The sequence below is a fragment of the Scomber japonicus genome, chromosome 18 (genome assembly GCF_027409825.1).
Source record: "Scomber japonicus isolate fScoJap1 chromosome 18, fScoJap1.pri, whole genome shotgun sequence".
NCBI lineage: Eukaryota > Metazoa > Chordata > Actinopteri > Scombriformes > Scombridae > Scomber > Scomber japonicus.
In genome coordinates this window covers 15,906,761-15,927,805 of record NC_070595.1, presented here as the reverse complement: position 1 = coordinate 15,927,805, position 21,045 = coordinate 15,906,761, and the positions used below count along the sequence as shown (strand labels likewise).

At 39.6% G+C, this 21,045-nt stretch overlaps 1 protein-coding gene across 2 annotated transcripts in view; it reads right to left on the bottom strand.

Annotated features, from left to right (window-relative positions):
* The window catches only part of prkcab (protein kinase C, alpha, b), a 98,956-nt gene that overhangs the window by 61,602 nt on the left and 16,309 nt on the right, over positions 1-21,045 (bottom strand). For both annotated transcript variants that reach the window (XM_053338023.1, XM_053338024.1), the window contains exon 3: positions 5,348-5,430. In XM_053338023.1, coding sequence (XP_053193998.1) covers positions 5,348-5,430 — 83 coding nt within the window. The remainder of the gene's footprint in view (positions 1-5,347; positions 5,431-21,045) is intronic.

The following is a 21,045-nucleotide window of genomic DNA, read 5'->3' as shown; positions in this document are numbered from 1 at the left end:
GGACAGATCTAATACCCAGTGTAAAGGTGTCTGAGAAAGAGCAGTTGCGAAAATATGAGTCACAATTAATGACAACTAAACTATACAATTTTTCCATTTCCCTCAATTGTTCACCTTTTCAAAATCAGTAATGTGGGTCACTCACAATGATATTTAATCACCTGCTTTGTGGAAGATGATTATTAACTATGAGACCTTGGCTAAATCGATACCTCAACAACAATCTGAGCATTGTAAAATTCTCAAAATTTGCATTAATTGTATGGTTGTTCCACTGGTTTTGATTAGTCTGTACAGATGTCAGGGATAGTGTGTCCACCCCCTGTATAAGCCACTGGCCTTTCAGTGCCACTCAGCCATATGCGCTGCTGGGTAATTAGCTGAAGTCACCCGCACACACACACACCTGTGCCGGCACTCACACACACCAATAAACATGCACGTACACACTTGTCTCAGTGTACTCTTTTAGCTAATCTACAAGCACTGTTGTTGTTTTTTCTTCCAGTTTTTGGGAGAAATGATGTGCTCTCTTCCTAATATCATTGTCCGAACATGGTCGGTCACAGTTTCTCAAGACTTTAAACTGAGCCGCCAGTAATCTAACTGACAAACTGAAGCTGAATTAGGGATGACCTCATTTGGATACAGCTGATAGTTAACTGCTGAGCTGGAAACAGCTCAGCTGGTTAGTTTTTTTCATGGCTTCTGTGACAGTGAGAAGAAAACCTTTTTCCTCTCCTTAGTAATGAAGCTGAGGTTGTACCAAGTGATAAACATCTGTATTATACAATTACATTATTCTACGATAAAGAAGGAATTAGGATGTTTGTAAGACAAATACATTGAAATTTATGGAATAAACAACAACAACAACAACAGCAGCAACAACAACAACATAGCTGCTCAATAATCCTCTTCTTGCTATTCACCGCTTACTGTCCTCTTCTTCCTCTTTACCTCTATCCTCATTTCCTCTAGAGCCAGTGGCTAATGATGGCACTCACTCTGCTCATCATACCAATTAAGTGAGCACTGTAGGTTTCAGCTGAGTCAAAGTGTCAACAGGCCTGAACACTGATGACGGGTGTACTGAGGAACACAGGGTTGAGCTGTACTAGTTTGTGAGTGAGTGAGTAAGAGGTTGTAAGAGTGTCATCTGTATGAGTGTATAAGTGTGGTTTCAGTTAAATTGTGTAAGTTAGAATCAATTAAAAGAGTGCGCTATATATATATAAGGAATATGAAAGCATTACTGTACTTCTAACCCTAACCCTATACAAGGGTTAGTTTGCGAGTGGAAATGATTACAGGAGGTGTTTGACTGCCATTTTGGGTAGAAAGTTTCCACATCCCTGACCACGCATAATGTCGGTGTCCTGACTACAACCTGCATGGAGAACAACTCCAACACAACTGGTGCAGATGCATTGATTTGCAGTACAGATTCAGCTAAAATTAAAATATCATATTGGCCCAAATATAAGGTGATACTTTATTCCTGAAAATACATTTGAAAAAGTGGGGCTCAGATATTCTACATTGTTGCATTATTGGTTGTCTGTAGCGTTGGGACTGGGAAATTGTTGCATATTTCTTACTACTTTAACAGTGTTGTACTTGACTATGCTTAATAGCATTCCAGACACCACTAAAAAGACTCTGATACTATGTGGATGGTAAAATATAATATATAAGTAATATGTCTCTTGGCTTAATATTTGCCCTGAAACAGGTATGTTCTATTCAGATTGGTACACAGTAAATCTAAAAAAAATGTATTAAAATGTTCAGTGAGGCAAAGACACGTGATATATCAAACACATGGAGGAGGATGGAGGGGAAAAAATACATGAAACACATGCAACACTCTGCTGCAGTGTTGTTAATGAACAGGGCAAAAGACAGATGGCTGGAAAGAGGATTTGCCAAAGAGAGTAACAGCAATATATCCATGTAAAGCATAATCTCCCCAGTCACGGTTACCAAATCTGTCACTGAAATTAAGTAATATCACAAAAAGGAAAAAAAAAAGAAAGGTTTGAGAAAGCCTTGATCTAGTCAAAGATGCAGACCTATTATGTGCATGTTATCTGGTTGTGAAACCCATATTGTTTCTCTATGGATGAGTCACCTTCATTCACTGGTTCCAGAGTGATCCTTGACTGATAATACAGCACTATTTACCACCTACGCTTCACAACATGGTGAATGAAAAACAGGGAGAGACAGAAAGAAAGAAAGAGAGAGTACTTTTCACTCAAATGCTAATGTGAACAACTCCCTCTCCTCCATGTCGTTGTGCAAGTGGATCAAAGCATCTGCCGGACAGATGACGCCATTCACGCATTGAAGCTGGCACAAGGGTTACTCACAACCCACAGTGCAAAGGGACAGAGGGTGTGTGTGTGTGTGTGTGTGTGTGTGTGTGTGTGTGTGTGTGTGTGTGTGTGTGTGAGTGAGAGATAGGGAGAAAGTGACAATGTGTGTGTGTCCAAGCCCAAAGCCAAAATCAGAGAGTCATGACACCACACTGATTCAGAAGCTGACAGGCAAAGATGGAGGAGTGTAGATGGAGTGATGGATGGATGGATGGATGGATAGGTTTTTGTGAGTCATCGACAGCAAGCAGAACTAAAGTTTCACTCCTTGGCAGGGGTTCGTCTACACATTACTTGACTGGTGCATGTCACCAAAGTCCTCAGGTGGAGGATTCTGGTGGATGATATACTGCACAACATAGCTAGGTTTAAGTATGTAGCAACTTATACAAATATTTTGTCCTCTTATTGCCCACTAATGTTCAGTTTGTCATCAATGGTGCGCATGATGGCATCACAGGTAAGTTGACTGTTTAATATGAGACACTGCCGCTACATAACATTTCAAATTGAAAGAAATTGTGAAAACTGGGAGGACTAAAGGAAAAGAAGTGCTTGTTGTGTATGAGCTAGTCCTATATCATCATTTGGAATTCAAAGAGGTCCGTCTCCAAAGGGCTCCCTATCCACTCTGTGCCAGAGCCAGTCGGTAGATAAGAGGCACAAACACAGGCCGACCAAAATTTGCAATGGACACTTGGAACCAGCAAAGTAGGTGTGTGTGTGCGTGTGTGTGTGTGTGTGTGTGTGTGTGTGTGTGTGTGTGTGTGTGTGTGTGTGTGTGTGTGTGTGTGTGTGTGTGTGCGCGTGTGCATGCGTGTGCCAGAGTTAAAAAAAAGATGAAGCAGGAGAGACTGGGAGAAATAGTTAGGCAGCAAGAAAGTGACAGACACTGTACAGTAGAGTAGAAGAGTTACATGGTTGAATGACAATGAAGGTAGCACAGGAGTGATGCAGAAGACAAACATTGGGTCTTGGAAGACAACAGACAAGACTAATGAGAAAGAAAGCAAGATTGAGAGAGCAGCCAATACAGAGTGACTGCTTTGATAAAACTTGATACAACACCACGCCTAAAACAAAAGTGCAGAGCTTGGCTAAACTGCATTGACTTTCTGTCTTTTTAAAACACTTTAACTACCTGCAATGAACTAATGAGGAGAACCTGGAAATCACACTGAGGAGGTGCTGAACAAACACAGTACTGTCATCGCAGTTAATCAAGTGTTTAAGTCAATGGAGTCATTAAAGACAGAGATTTTGATTTTGAGAGACCGTTGGTATGGTTGTCTGTCTGTGCTTAAGGAGGGAATGCTCATTAGCAGATCTTTCAGTCTAGTGAAGCTGAAGCATCTAATTGGCTCTTTGTGTTTTAAGTTGGTGAAAGTACCACTTCTGGATCAGTATACTGCCTTATCCTCTCTATGTGTACACACACTGTATGTTCATATGTGCTACTGCCATGCAGAAGCTTGTTGCATGTAAGTACACAGATAGCAGTACATGCTGTGACTCTGCTTGACCTCCACCTCTTCTCTAACTAAAGACAGACACCATTCCTGGCCAAAGGGAAGAGGAGACTGAGGTCGATTGTCAATAGTTACAGCAGGGTCACATATACGCTCCAGAGATGCTGTACCCAGAGGTACCATGAGGGTCAGACACTAACACTGACAACACACCATCACCCTGGGCTCGGGGGAAAGGGAAGCTAATGAGGTACAATGTTATCACACCTGATGTACCGATGCAAACGGCTACAGCAGCAGTACATATACAGCAACAGAGAAGTACTTCACATACAACAAGCTGCAGATAGGTGGCTGACAATATGAAAAAATCAATATGTTGGTATATTGCAGTACTTTCTCATATGATATATTATTCATACACCAGTATCCAAACGTAATAACAATGCAGCCTGTAAGATCTGTCTCATTAAAATAAAGCACACAGGAAACACATGAACCTAAATGACTAAAGTTAGAATTAGCCAGCCACACTAGATACAACTTTACTTTAGGAACTTTAGGAAATTGCAATTTTATTATTTAAATAGTTGTGCATGAAATGACCAAATTCACAGACCACTTGTGATTTGGACCAATTTTCATGTTTTGTGTTGTGGTAACTTATGTAATTATAGTGGACTGTGTGCATTCAGTTAGGATTCACACAGGCATTCAGATGGAAAATGGACTTGTCTAACTTGCTAACAAAGAATAGTGCCATAGGCTGTGCAAATAATTCTCAAATGTTTTGCACTCTTTGTAACAGTGTGTTAGATCACAGGAAGAAAACTTCACTGGACAGCCACTTACTCTACTAAAAAATTGCACTGAAATACAGAAGTTGTTTCTGTGATATGCAGTATGCTTTTTATCAAAGGAAGTGATTACATACGACTCTTGGTAGTAGTTAAAAACATTACATTATTCTCCTTTGCTTGTAATTTTTTTTACTAAAAGAGCACATAGGACACTGTAAATTGTAATTACAATGTTTGAAAAAAGCTGCTCGAAAATCACAATAATTCGAAAAAAATAACTACTGTATCAGTGTGTTCATCTCCAAAGACCTTTGAGTTGAATAGAGAAAAATAGCATTTTCAGTTTTTTATGTATGTGGAATGAAAAAAAAGAAATGCAATTTATTAGTTTTAGATTTGTAGTAAAATGTGCTCATACTGAGGGGGTCACAGGTGGTGTGAAGGCAAACCACTCGCCCACCACCACAGAGCACTCACTCTATCAAATACAGCTGAGCTCACAGAGCGCTTAAAACATGTTACGCTAATGCAACCCACACTACTAAAAAGCTGTAGTATAGATCTGTATAGTCCTTTTAACCCTTTTCTTCTACATGCTGTAGTGTAAGTATTGTTATTGTGTGTCTTTATGTGCAAACAGATGCACTCAGGTATCTGCATATTTAGAGAAAAAAAGCATAAAGTATTTAAAACTTACATCTGTGTCAGGACCCTTGTCAGCCCCAGGACAGGAGAAGCTGACAAACTCATGGCACCGTTTGTGAACCACAAAACAGCACACTGAAAGAAGAAAGAGAGAGAAAAGAGTTTACAGCAACAATTTATGACACATTGAAGGCAATCTGTCTTGTGCTTACATGCACATAAAGTGCATTCAACCACCAAATTTGCCTCTTAAGGGGAAAACTACAAACACATAGTGACAAACATAGAGCAAAAGTATAATATCCTTTTCCTGCCAAGTGTTTTAAACATGTTCTGTGAGAGGGAAACACAGAAAGACAGAGACAGTAAGTGAGTAAATATGCATGTACATTATCATCAATCAACCTCAAAGTAAGTTTGAGAAATCTCGTACAGACACACAAACAAATACAGACAGACACACGCATATACATATCCACACTCACACCCACACAAAAAATGTCACTATGATCTTGTGTTTTTTCTATTTACAATCTGTCTAGTTGACACACCAATTGAATCATTGTCTCCAACTGAACTGGAGTCCGCCTCTACCAAAGTGTCATTCAGCGTGAAATGGGTGACATGACACCTGACACTGCTCTCAAGTCAGTGACAATGGTATTTACATTTGGATTCTGCCACAGATCTGGAGGGAGAAGCAAAAAGCGTGGACGGACATCTGTGACAGCAAGAACACAAGCTGACTCCCTCTCTGACTCTCCACACACCAAACTGTATTTTCCCCTGCCATTATTTGAAATTCCTCATTCTTTTTTTCTTTTGCCTTCTTGCACAATCTGTCTGCTTTGCTCATTGTCGAGCTGCCGGCTCATTCGTGTGCACTTTTGTGCTCTCCCACCATCCTATTTGTGTGGTTTTGTCTTTCACTCTGCCAGCTAAGTCACAGTTGCCAGACAATCTGACAGGCATTGGTTAAACAAGTGGAATGAGTTTACTGAGAAGTCCAATTAAACAGCAGGGGTTTCTGACTGTATATGAAAAGGACTGTACTGTATCATGATGCTCAGTTAATTAGATAGATAGATAGATAGATAGATAGATAGATAGATAGATAGATAGATAGATAGATAGATAGATAGATAGATAGATAGATAGATAGATAGATAGATAGATAGATAGATAGATAGATAGATAGATAGATAGATAGATAGATAGACAGACAGACAGACAGACAGACAGACAGACAGACAGACAGACAGACAGACAGATAGATAGATAGATAGATAGATAGATAGATAGATAGATAGATAGATAGATAGATAGATAGATAGATAGATAGATAGATAGATAGATAGATAGATAGATAGATAGATAGATAGATAGATAGATAGATAGATAGATAGATAGATAGACAGACAGACAGACAGATAGATAGATAGATAGATAGATAGATAGATAGATAGATAGATAGATAGATAGATAGATAGATAGATAGATAGATAGATAGATAGATAGATAGATAGATAGATAGACAGATAGATAGATAGATAGATAGATAGATAGATAGATAGATAGATAGATAGATTAGAAGATTTGTCATCATCATTAATATAGGGCATTTGTATCATCATCAGTATTTTCAACATAATGATTGTTTCTATCATCATAATCCTAATCCAACCCTAATACTCAATACAGCATTTCTATGTGTATGTGTGTCAGAGTTGGATATTCCCTTGGCAGCAGTGTAGTGCTGAGCCAGTGGCAGTGTACAGTACAAATTCATCTCTTTCAGTAATAAAGAGGAAACGAGGCACAGCAGGAGAGAGGGGGGGGGGGATAAAAAAGCTCAGCAAAATAGTATCCCACAGCGATTTATCCGTGCTCTGAAGTTGTCGTCTGCACCATTTGTCATTTTCATAATGTAAAATGCTGAAAAAAAAAACCATTCCAAACATTTCATGGCAAAAAGCTTACACAGAACAAGGAGACAATTTCCACTTAGAATCTAGTATCCACTTAGCAAAATATCCAGATTCACAATACTCTTACACTTTTATGTCTACTCATTCTTTTAATGAGCAAAAAGTAAGAATACATTCAGGTGATGTTAGCAGGGTTTGCATTTTTAGCAGATTTTGCCGGTTGAAATGATAAACATCACCGGCGGCAGATTATAACATCTGCTCCCACTGTTCCCCGTCAAAGATCACTGGTTAGAGAGTGAGGCATCCTTCTGAACACTACTCCGCCACTGTGAGTAAATTGTGTTTTTATAGATTAACAAGACAGTGAGTGGCGACTGTGCTTTAGTAAAACAATCAGCTGATTGTGTCACATCAGGTTCAGGAGTCAGAGACTGTTATGCATATTATATCAATAGTTTAAGTTTATCAATTTATTAACATCACCATTCAGCCCTATTAAAATAGTTCTGAGTCAGGTATTTGGATCGAGATGCAAAAGTTATTTCAGTGTGTCGGATATCAACATTTCCTATCTTCTGCTGCAGTTACATGTCATCAACATTAATTATGCTGAAACTCTACAATGTTTCAGCCTTGTCAGCTAAAAAAAACCCATTAAAGATTTAAATTCAATCTCTGAATTTTTGCTCAGAAGTGAAACCTTACTAGACTCAAAAGGATTCAAAAATGATTTATGAATTCAATGCTGCACCAAAAAGACCACACAACCTTGTTAAAGGGGAAGAGAGAAGAGGAGAAAATCAGGGTTGAAATCAGATTTTCACAACCTGATCACTGTGGCTGAAAGAATCCAATATAGCAATATCTATTATTATTATTATTATATTATTATTATATCGAAAATTTGAAAAAAGTCATAATAATGCTTTCAATCAAAACCATCTTTAACTTTGTGTATTGTGTGTTTCGTGTCTTTTCTGGCAAACGACTTACACTCAAAATACAAGTGTAGGGAGAGTCTGTAACCATCATGACTGTACCAAAGCATAAAAAAGAGCAATTACACTGATCAGATAGTAAAAAGGAAAGCAGATAAAATGATAACCAAAACATCCACAAAGTTGGTGCGTTTATGGAGCGAGACAAAGTGAGACCAGAAAGAAATGGAAATGATTTAAGAGGCCCTGGATAATTCAGAAGATATTGTGATATGTGTATTATGAACATGATATCAATATTTCATTTCTTTATATAATGGTTACATCAGTACTGGTATATTGTGACACCTCTAGTTGAAATCAGAGTGTACCTTTTGGAATTAGTTTACAAATATAATTTTGTATCAATGACTAGTGAGAATATTAACTATTGTCTCACAGCATCTATTCCCACTCTATATCCACCTCCATCTCACCCTGAAGTCAAACCTTTAATCCTTCCATCCCACGTAGTGCCCACTCTACTGTCAATGGAATTAAGAAAACATTTGTTTACATGCTCCTTTGTGCTGCACTTTTGTAAGTTTTTTCCTCAGCAGGATTAATTCTGAGTGCAATCAACAGGTTACTCTATTCTTCTCCCCTGCCTACTTACAATATGTGAATCATGGGTGCAATGACGTCTGCAGTTCTTTCTCTCCCCCCATCAGCGCTCCTCACACCCGCAGCCACACACCCACTCATCCATTTCCGCCTTCAGTGCTGAGTTCAGTGCTGATCTTAGACCAGTATGAGTGTCCGCTGGTGCTACAGTGTTGAGATACTGGCTTGACACTGGCCTCAGTTCAGAGGTGAAATGTGTGTGTTGTCAGGCAGGCTTACTGTACCCTGACTTACACAAGACAGAAGCAGTGTTTCTCTGTGACTATAATCCTTGCTGTCGACTTTTGTGCGCACACACACACACACACACACACACTGATACACACATAAATCTAAAAGCTGTTTTCAGAGAGTAAGAGCCAGTATGCTACACTGGCTGAAACACAGAGGTGTGAAGCTCTGGGAGCTTACAGGAGGTTATATTCACCCAACAAATCAGGTGCTGTGACGACAACTCACAAACCTTACAAGTTCCTTCACACTCTCCTATTAACAGGGAGAAACAAATACAAAGACACTTGAGAAATACTTAGATAGGAGGGGGATTTTTTTTTGGTGAATTTTGACTCAAGTGCAGAGATCTGATTGGGTAACTCAGTCGTAAGAAGTGTAGCTTTCTTTTCAGGAGAGCTTTGTGAAGCAGCAGGACCAGAGGTGACACATTGACATACTGTATCGTCAGGGATATTATGATTAATTACTATGGGCTTTGTTTCACCAGCTTAATTGCATAAGCACATAGATAAAGGGCTTTGGCATTACAAAGCAGCTTACACCACATAAATGCTTTCTTGTGAGTGTATGAGAGTATGTGCAGACAGCAGGAAGCACATTGTACCTGATGCTTGTGTGCATTACATGTGAGTGCCTGCCACTTTAGGTGCAGCTTAACCGTACTGTGTGGTAGCATTTTTACACCTCTACATCGTTATCTCCCCACTGCTGACACTTTAACTCTGGCTAATCTGGTCAAATTGGTAATCTACCGAGCCACAGTTAATAAAATGATGGGAGGCTTTTCCCCAGAAGAAAGGCTTGCAGTGGAGGTAAGGGAGAGGGCAAGACACCTGCAGTGCCGGACCAACTCAGGACACATTCAATTGATCCGGGCCCCCAGAGTGCATCAGAACACAAAGAGGACTGCAGCTTTGATCTGAGATCCACAGGAGGAAAGAGGGAAGTGTGTGAGAGGATGGATGAACAGGCAAAGAGGGAGGGAACAAATCCAAAGGGATTTAAGGCTCCTACGACTGTAGGATGTTTTTTTGGGAGCCAAATGCTGGATCACTACAGATTTTTTTTTAATCTGCTCAAGCAAAACATAGGTGAAGTCAAGTGATTAGGAAATGTTGAAAGTCTGTCAGCTTTGTTTGAAGGGAAATGTCAGATGACACAAATTGTGTGGAAATTATGTATACAAGTTATCAATTACTTTTGTGTTTACAGTAGACTTCATATAAACACAGACAGAGACAAGTTTCTTCCCAACCAGGCTGCTGATTGTGCAAAGAGGAGATAGGAAAAGAGAGGAGAAGAAAAGGGAGAACTGGAATGGAGAGAAGAGGAGAGGAGAGAAGAGGAGAGGAGAGAAGAGGAGAGGAGAGGAGAGGAGAGGAGAGGAGAGGAGAGGAGAGGAGAGGAGAGGAGAGGAGAGTATCCATTCTTGGTTATTTTTAGGCTTGATTCTGGCCAGGGCTGGAACAGTGTGTACTGAACCCCACTGTGTTGGAGAAGTGAGAGAAGACATTTCCTCTACACCTGGCCAATGGACACTATAAATACACAGGCGGCAGTGCACTGATACACACGTCCATGTGCAAACACGACGATGTATCTGAGGCCAGCCTGCTTGTGTGAGAACAGTGAATGATGAATGAAACGCTATATCTGTCACAAGCGTGTGTGAGTGCTGAATAAGAGCGGTGGAAAAAGCTGAAAGATAACCATAGAGGGAATCATACAAGACAATGGGCCAGTGCGCTGCAGACTGCATACAATACAGCAGAGAGAGACCTGCCTGTGTCAAGTTCTCGTCAAATTTTGATGGAGTTCAAAGGTCAAACTCAAAGAGAAACTATATCTATCTGTTGTTCACTTTCCAGATCATGTCCACTAGTTTTCCACTCTCACACTGGGACATTCACAATTACAGCTTGCATAATTTCATCTGTGATAAAAGCAAATTTTGTTCATAAAGCCACAAATAAGTCATTCTATACAGACTGTGAGAAGGAGGGTATGAAACCCCTTTTGGTGAAATACATAATGCTTAACAACAAAAGAGGAGCCAATCTAGCCTCTTTAAGCATTGTTAACGTTTAAGGTTGCAACTAATGATTATTTCTATTATCAATTAATCTTCCGATTATTTTCTCAATTAAACAACTAGTTGTGTTGTCTATAAAATGACTGAAAATGAGCATACTAGGATTGTGAACGATTAACCGATGCGACCGGATATTCAGTTCAACAAGTGAGATACGGCTGCATCGGTAGCAGCCTCCTCAATCGATACGAATTAGCCATCAATTCCTAGACGAATCGGCTGTAGAGTCATGGATCGGGTATCGCGAGACTTGGACTTGGTCGGCGGCATCACACCATACAGTCTATGCATCACACACACACCAGCGTCTCTAAAACAACGCCAGAGCTGAAGCTGCCCGCATAGCTGCCTAGCTGGTATTAGCATGAGTGATAAACATGTGGCAACGCGTAAAACGGAGGAGGTGAAGAACGACAGCGTCAGCCTGAGCGATGGAGGTGATAATACTCCACCTTTGTTATCTATTCTAGTGTTCAAAACACTATGCTCAGACTTTGTTGTTACTATTCTGTGCTACTTTTACCTCTGGAGTTCCCATCCAACAATTCAGCCAGACTTTTTTTTGGTAAAATAAATACATTGACATGTGATTTTGTTGTTCTGTTTTTTTTGCCAGTGCCATAAAGCCACAATGCTTGAGGATATGTGGTCTTTTACTGTACATATTTGAAAAGAAAATATTGTACTGTCACTTTCATAGAATTGGCTTCTTTATTTTATAAAATATCTACAACAAATATTAACCGTAGAATCAAATCATATCGTTCTTACACTATATCGAATCGGTCTGTAATAAAAGGATATTGTTTTTATATCGAATCATAACCTGTGTATCTAGATGCATATCGATTCGTTTATCACAGAGATATGTGCAACCCTAGTGCATACTACATATACTGTAGTTTACTAACTCTAGAAACCAGAAGAAAATGCCATTTCTGTAGCACGAACCAGAGAATTTCAGCATTTTTCTTAAAAGATGTACTTGATCATCAACTTTCTGTCAGTCGACTAATTGACTAATCAACCAATCATGGCAGTTCTATTAATGTTTATTCCATGTTGGAGAAATGAAAGAATGATCTATACTTTCTTTTAATCTGTCATTGAGGTCTCTGACTTCAGCAGTGTGACCTTTGAACCTCTGCAACTACAGTGGCAGATCTTTGCAACCATGACCTCTAACCACCAACTCTCTCTTGAGACTAGTGGAGCTAGAAGTGACTCAATGACTATAGTATGAATATGAACTATTGTATGAATATCGTAAGAAAGGCTCCAAAAGTGGTCTTTCTATCAGCCTGCTGTAATCCTTGTGGGATTATATTTAGCATTTTATTTTCCTATTTTACTTTTCCTTCTATCTATCCTTATTTTACTCTTTTTACATTCCTTAAAATATAATATCTGAATCATTTAAATGTAATTTACAACTCATGTAGAAACATGCTTCATATACACACAAAAAGAGCTTCCACAGGTCAAAAATAATTTTGAGGTAATTTATACTGTATTGTTTTACTTTCAACTCTTTTTAAAGCTACATGCACTTTATGTGAACATCCTTGGATCTACATCCAGGTTTTCATGCACCCACGCACTGTTTGATGTTTTTGTCACAACGCCTTTATGTTTTATCTGACATTTCCCAGTTCTACACTCAACTTCTAAAGAAACTGTATTTTTCTCAGTTAAAATAAAAAAAAACCTTGCTTTGTACTTTGTACAGCATCTGTCCTGTTTAACGTCTTATTAGCAAACTAAGTCATACTTTTAATGACTAGTACTAAATAGCTAGTTTCTATTTGCCACATAGCACAGAATTTGAAGCCAGATGGGTCACCTTCAAATTCCCTCAGCAGGAAAAAAGTCCTGTCTACTGGCAGATCCCTGCTACAAACACGGTAGACCAAATAGCTTCATTACAGTGTATATCATTCACAATATGTTGTAAGTGTCTGTCCTTTTCTTACCACCCTTGGGAAATGAAGTATGTATGGTATATACTGGCAAGCAGCTTTTACCAGCAGAGGGAGGAAATGGTCAGAGTTGCACCTACAACAAAAGGCCTGGAAACTCAATTTCAGCACATATACATCCAATCACGCATGCTATGGGCACATAATGGACAAAGACATGCAGAGGAGACACAAACACTCTATCTCTCACACACACAGAGTTAACACAGAGTTGAATGTGTGACCTTGAAAGCAAGCACAAAGACAACTGATGGATGAAAAGCAAAGCAAAGCAAGCAAAAGGAATGGGAGACAGGAGGAAATCAGACATGATGAGAGCAGAAAAGACTATCTTCTATAAAATGTCTCATTAAGAGCATACAAAATTAGTGAATCTTCCTTATATTGTGTTTGTGTCCAGCAATTATCTCAATCATCACAATATCCTGCTGCATGAATATGCATGTGTGTGTATGTGTTTGATTGTTTATATATGTGCATGCATAAGGAATTATGTAATTTCTGCATGAGAGTAGGGAACTGCAGAGAACAGAGAAGAAAGCACCTCAGGGGAGATTCAGCACAGTAGGGATGTGTCTCAGTTTTTAACAAAGCAAAAATAAACAATTACGGCAAACTTACTGAATTGCTGTGTGTTTAACGCACAGTGACAGAGAATATGGGAGCCTTGTGGCATCTCATTGGTCGAGAAAAAGAGGGGTGGGCCACAAATTGAGTTGAAGGTGAATTTGACCCTGTCAGATTGTATCACAGCACCTCCAAGTCTCCTCCCACACAGCGCTGCAGGTTGACAGGCGATGGCAGTTTTCTGTGTTTGATTATGCATGTCTGGACAGCTTGTTACAGCAAACAGACTATGGGGACAATGTCCCCAGGGTGCATACTACTTTTTTTGTTTTTTTTGGCACGTTATGGTTTGTGACAAGGCGTGTAAAAACTGTAACACATTGTGTAGTCTATGCATGTGGCTTGGGCTAGCAGCAATGAATCTCGGTTTGCAAATGGATCAATCGTTTTAATGATTACTAATTATTTTTTTAACTTTCAACCTCAGGAGCCGATTGAGCCAGCTCTCCATAAGGTCAAACTTAGCCTAGTAATAACTGACTGTATATAAAGATGGACTTAGTGAGGTATGCCATCTCCCAGTGGTTAGCATAAGAGCTGGTTTGAAGTCCAAAGTTGGTTAGTGTAATCTTTTCTGTTTGGAACCAGGATCTTCCGAGATCCTGGAATATGGGGTGCTGCCTTCCACACTATGGAAACACACACTTCTACCTCCCTATCAGCCTGTTAGTTACTTGAGCTAAATTGTGGAATCCAGGAGCTAGCGAGAGCAGCAGGTGAGCAACCAGTCAATCACAGCGTGTCAGTCAACACCCACACAGCTGACATCAAAGCTACTATAACTCTTCAACTCAATAATGAATAATAATAATTTAAATATGACCACCAGTACATATTTTAGAAGGCCTGGATTTAGTCATTGAGACTATATTAGTGATTGATACCATATTGGTGAGACTTTGTGAAAACAATGATTTTTTCTAGAGAGATGTTGATGCTTTTTGAATTGTAATAAGTAGGAACCAGCATCTTAAGGCTGTCAGTGGCATTACATTTTAAAGTACTATACTGCTTCAGCCTCAATCTGTGGAAACTGCTGTTTGGTTATCATGTTAGAAGTGTTTAGCAAACATACACCCCTGCAATGCCTAATGTGTAGAAAAAGATAGCAGAGCCACTCAAGCATACACACAAATACAAAGATGATCAGGTACGATGCACACACACACACACACACACACACACAAATTCTACTCACACAAATGCACACACACTCTTTGCAGCATTAATGGAGTTTGTATAAAAAAATGGACACAGGAGGACTGGATCAATTATTTGAAACTACAGGTGAGAGTGGTTGGCTGCCAGACATCAGGGGATATAGTGATACTGCCTCATGAATTAAATATAACTCTGAACACAGGCACGTGCACACACATCCACATTTAAGGACACAAATATGCGAGTACACATTTATGCTTGTGGTTGCACACATTTCCTGTCATTTGTAAAGATACACATATGCACAAAAATGCAGACGAATGAATGCACACACTACACTACAATGTATACATACAGTACAGTATACACTCACAGTCTGGTTCTCTTGTCTCCTTATCTCCTCATTTACTCAGAAGTAAACTCATACATACTTATGAACACACACACACACACACACACACACACACACACACGTCCAGACAGTGATGTATCACCTGCAGTGGTCTGGCTCAGAGGCCCCTGCCTCTGTGTATCAGGTGTCACAGTGGTAGTAATGTAATGAGTCTGACTAGCTGTGGTCCATACAAAAGCTCTCAGGCTGACACTGCTGTACACAGATGGAACCAAATTAGACGGTACGTTAGACGGGCTATCAGGTTCAGGAGTGAACAACCATGCATGCAAACACACGTGGAAAAAAAGAAGAAAAAAAAGAGCACAATCCTGAATATGCATAAATGTTTGGATGCCTGAGGTAATGGCTTTCTGTACCGATTCTTGCTTCTATGTGCACTGTCTACACAGAGGCAGAAGCCAGCCAGGCAAAAGGCAAAGGTCACAGCCAAGTCCGAGTCCAAGTGCCCGGGGACTGGCTGATACCACACATCAACATCAGACCATCTTCCACTCCTGCAGCACTGAATGTCCTCGACTAATTTGTTTGTGACCAGTGAAGTCAAGGCTAAATTTGTCTCAGGAAATTTTTAAACATTAATAACACCATTCTATCTTTTCCTCATTTTCAGTACTTTCCATAAATTCTCTCACAGGTCTAGTTTTTTTCATCTTTCCTTTTTCTCTCATCACTGAACTGTCTTTCCAAGCTCGTAAATCATTTCTCAAACACAAATAGAGACCATAATGAAATGTTGCACATAATACATTGACCTTAAGTAAACTTAATTTTTTGGTGGAGAAAACTTTATAACATATACATGTGCTTTCATTAACACGCAGCTCTGATAATTATGGGCCAATGGCCAACACTAAATCCACGAGTAAACACATCTACAAATGTTACATAATGCTATTGATTATATAAGATGGAAACACTTGGCACAATTTACTACTGGTCAGAGATTACCTGAGGCTACAGGCGTCATGCGGCTGAAGGGCTATATTGCCAGCTGCTGATATACAACTGATACAATATGGCAACTAAGCAGATTGGCACACTTGCTACTCCAATGTGCCGGCTTTGATGTTTGCTCTTGACCTTTCTCTTGTCACTCTTATTTCTATCCTCCTACTTCTTGTACTCGTATCAAATCAAAGCAGTGAGTGGCTTCTATCAATCTGCATTCTATTCTCACATTTATTCCTATGCTGATTAGTTTAAGAAATGTAACTTGAGCCATGATGCGTGTAATTCATTGCTGTAACTGCTGCTTTCTCTGCAACAATCTGAAATCGTTTTGTTGTCATCTTTACACATTCAATCTTCATGACTAAATGAGCAATAGTCAAACTTACAGTCCAGACAACAAAGCTCTACGTATTATTTATGAAGAGTTTAACTTAATCTCTAAAGCTCAGCTGTTGCCCTTTATCAGGACTGTATGGGTGTGGTTTGATTAAATCAGTCTCCGGCAAACATACAACTGTCATCACATTTTGATTCAAATGTTATTAAATTCTCTTCCCACACAAATCGGTCTGTCCTCAACTCGTTGGCTGTGTTGCTCAACCACTGCCACTTCATCTTTGATTGTTTTAAATTCTTCCTTCATGGCATCTGCTGCAGGAGCTTTAATTCCAGTTGTATTTCAACTGATCTGTAGTAGATCAGTTGCCACAGAGTGAATATACCAGCACTGCTGACATTATAGTCACTTGCTCCACCTAGCATCTCTTGCAATTAACTCCATCATTTTGCCAGCTACTTTTCTTTTTACTGTCAATTTTCTAAGTGTTGTTCCAAACGGCACAAAACATATCAAGTGAACTGCAGTAGTACGAGTCATTTGGGTTTTCTTTGTTCCCTACTGCTAAATTCCAATTTGTGCTTGGGAGAATGTGATCACCAGCCCTGCCCATTTCAAACCAATTATAAAATTAGAGACAAAAACAGCACAAACGGATTCATGAAATAACCAAAATTGTTCAAACTTTGATAGGAAACTGTGTCTTCATTTGAGATCCAACCACTGATAGTAAGAAGCTGACTAAGAAAGTTTGAAGCACCTTTAAAATTTCTGTTGAGATGGGCTGAGACAAACAAGAAGGATAGCCTGTCCCCAGAGCAAAAAAGCACTGGCAATATTTCAGAAGCTTTTAAAATGTATGCAAGTGGGAAATGAGATATAATAATAATGTGTGCGAGCATAGAAACATTTCCAATTACAAACTCCTTTCAGCTGGAACTAAATGAAATGTTTAGGTCAGATAAACATCCCTGCTTGATATTTCAATCTAATCTTCAAAATAAATATTACAGTTGGTGGCTGTTCTCACTAAAAATATCAAAGATCCTCGGCTGATCAGAGACTACCACACTGAGACTGGTTGTGTAACAGTTCTACAAACATGACACCTAAATGAAATATGTTTTGCAATAGCAAAATGGCAATTCAAGACTTCAGATTTAATAACATCTACACCTGACATTTTTTTTCAGTGTTGACTTGGCTGAACTGCATGAATCACAGTGAATTCATGTAGTAGTATGAATCATTTTTCCTGCACACTGTGATGGGGGACTTGCACGTCAAGCTCGAGTCAAAGGAACAAACACAATGCTTAAATTAAGATGAATCATCCTGGCCCTTTTGCAGGCATGAAAAAACAGGTAGTAAATCGTGAATAATAACAATTTATTTGATGGCAAATCAGCTGATATATATACAGCTCAGAGTTAAGGATAGAAGAGGCATTTGAAATCAGGCTGATTTTCTATCAGTTGTCTATGGTTGGTATAATATATGTGAAATTGGACAAGACTGCAGTTTAGTAATTACTGTGAGGAGAAAAACAGGCAAACAGGAAAGAAAGGGACAAGAAGGCAAATTAAAGAAAAAAATGCATAAAAAAGGAAATTGAGAAAGGTGGCAAGAGGAAAAAGGAAACAGATTGGTTAATTGAGATGGAGTATGTGTTATCTGACTGTGAGTCAGCTCACAAGTACATATGAGTACAGGCAGTAAAGAGTTACACGCTTCCATCTTCTTTCCCAGAGTTGATGAGCTGATCCAGGGTCAGCGGGGGCCTTTTTACTGCACAGCCAAGTAGACAAAAGCAGACTAGACAACTCTCACCAAGAGGCCTGTCCTCTGCCACCATACACATACTCTCTCTCTCTCTCACACACACACTCTCACACACTCTCACTCACACACACACACACACACACACACACACAAGCCCTCATCCCATCACACAGATGTGTAGATGTTGGGAGAAAACTCAGAGATGGACGCCTACACATGCAGACACAGACTCCTCAAAGATGCAGAGACTTGAAAACACACACTCACTCACACTCACTGGCACAATCTCTCATTCTCTATCCCTCTCTTAAGCCTTCCAGAAGTGTATTTTTGTAGCACGAATACTGCAGAGCCCCAGAGAAACATAGTCATGCTGTATTGAGGTCAAGAGGCTTGAGCCAGAAAATCTGGCCATTGTGAGTAGTAAAGCATTCAGTACATTGTAGTGTTGCTTTAGCCTCTTTATTGCTGATTAATGGCACTCGTCTGAGGAAAGGGAGCATGACTCTTCTCATCACTCGGCATTTCTGTGCTTGGCTAATTGGCCTAGTAAATCCACACACGCCTGCATCCAAGCCCATGTAGAGCGATTAGTCAGCCTGTAGAGAGCGTGGCTCGTACCATTTGGAGCTGAATAAGAAAGAGAAAGAAAAGCAAAAGGCAACAGCTGTGGTGAAATGGCATTCTGTGTTTTCTGCAAGATGGTTTCAATTAGCACCTGCTACCTCCCACGCCGCCCCATGTGGTCATATTCTTTTTTTTTTCTTCTCTCAACACTTTTCGTCTTTGACTTAAGTCTGTTCATTTTCAACAACAATGATCTGACTTTTCCAGCTCTATGGCTCAGAGGGATTTAAGGGATGGCAGGGTCACCAGGTAGTCGGGCAGGGGGCTCGGTTATACTGTTCAAACCCCTTTGGTTGGGTGTTATGTACCACAAACAATTACACACACTGGTTTTGACAATCACAGCAACTTTTCAGTCTGCATGAGTGATTGATGGTGTGTTTCTCAAGTTCAAAAATCAGGAGATCAGAAGGAGAAATGTATACCTGCTCCATATATCTGGTCAGCACTTGTGCTCTCGCGTGTACTAAATTACTCATGACCTTTTACTGAGCAGTCGGGACTATATGTCAGTATAAGTGAAAATGCATGAGGTTGCCATTTAAACCTATAGTCCCCCTCTCCTCTGAAAAAAATGACCGAGGCACACTATGAGCTTTACCCCTTTTATCTTGTCACACAGGTTGAATGAATGATTTGATGATATATGGACGTCCACATTTACTATAAGCTCATAAATGTTGCCTTTTGTCTCTACTCTATAAAGAGACATTCCACTGTTTTAACCTTATAAAGATTGTCAGTAAAAACTGCTGCCACAAAGAGTGCATCTCTAAATGTAACAATGAATACTGAATTTCAGTAGCGGTTGATACAAACAGGCTTAGTAGAAGATACAGAGTGTATATGAGTGTAGCTTTCAAGTCATAATAAATGCAGATTATTCTTTTAATCCCAGTGAAAAAGATCTACACTCATCTATCAGCAGACATTTCAGCTCAAGGTTGCAGGTTATAAGGCCCTCATCCAACAATACATGGCACTTGATGCTTGGAACAATAAATGTATAGTTAATGGAAAATGTTTTCCACTCTAGGTTCAACTGTTACGTTGGTCTCTTGGCAAAAGCTCCCCACCAGGTAATCACACAAATCAGTTGTACATAAACAAAAGCTTGAATTGGGACCAAAAAAAAAAAGAAATAACAAAAGCTTTTAGAGCTTGTACAGTAGGACTAGTGGTTTTGAGCCTTGCACCCTTCTCTTTATTTTAACTGCTCTCCACAGTTGGGTGATTATGCAGGCCCGTTGAATACATATGTGGTTAGCCTCACTTTGAGATACAATTACGCCCACCTCTCTTACTCCTCTCTCTGCCACTGTGTGTCTTATCAGCCCTCTCTGGCTTCACGTGAAAAGCTGCTCTTACGGATCAGGCCTAATTTTTCACTCAATAGCTTCCACTGCAACACTGCTCCACTGGGATTTGCTGTGTCCGTGCAGCTGGCTGGGATCAGAGAGCTGTTGACACAGTCTGAACTGACTTGTCAAGGCTACCGTGTGTGTCTGATATTCAGTTTGACTCCGAGTCTGCAAAGGCATCGCATTCATAATGTGCTATTGTAATATCTGCTGGGTGGAAACAGACATAGTAGCCGTTCAGTATTTAAATTGACTGTGTGTGCATATGTGTATGTAAGAAGGTGTTTGCAATACTGTTCCCATGTGGGGTGTGGTTGATGTATGGCTTACTATTCCTGATCTGCAAGGAGTCATGTTGGTCTTCCTGCAGCCACAACAGCTACTGCAGAATGTGATAAAAATACATCAGGAAGACCACATGTTCATTCAAGACAAATACACTTTAAAATGCACAGAATGAACTCAAAACTTTAAAACAGAGATGAAATTAATGGTTTACTTATTGATTAATTGATTTACAGAACATAAACCCTCATCCTACCAACATGTTTAACATACAAGGACTACTGACTGGAAAACTACTACAAGAAAAGTACTGTAAAAAAAAAAAAAAAAAAAAAACAACCATCAAAATGTTTTTCAAAACTATTTC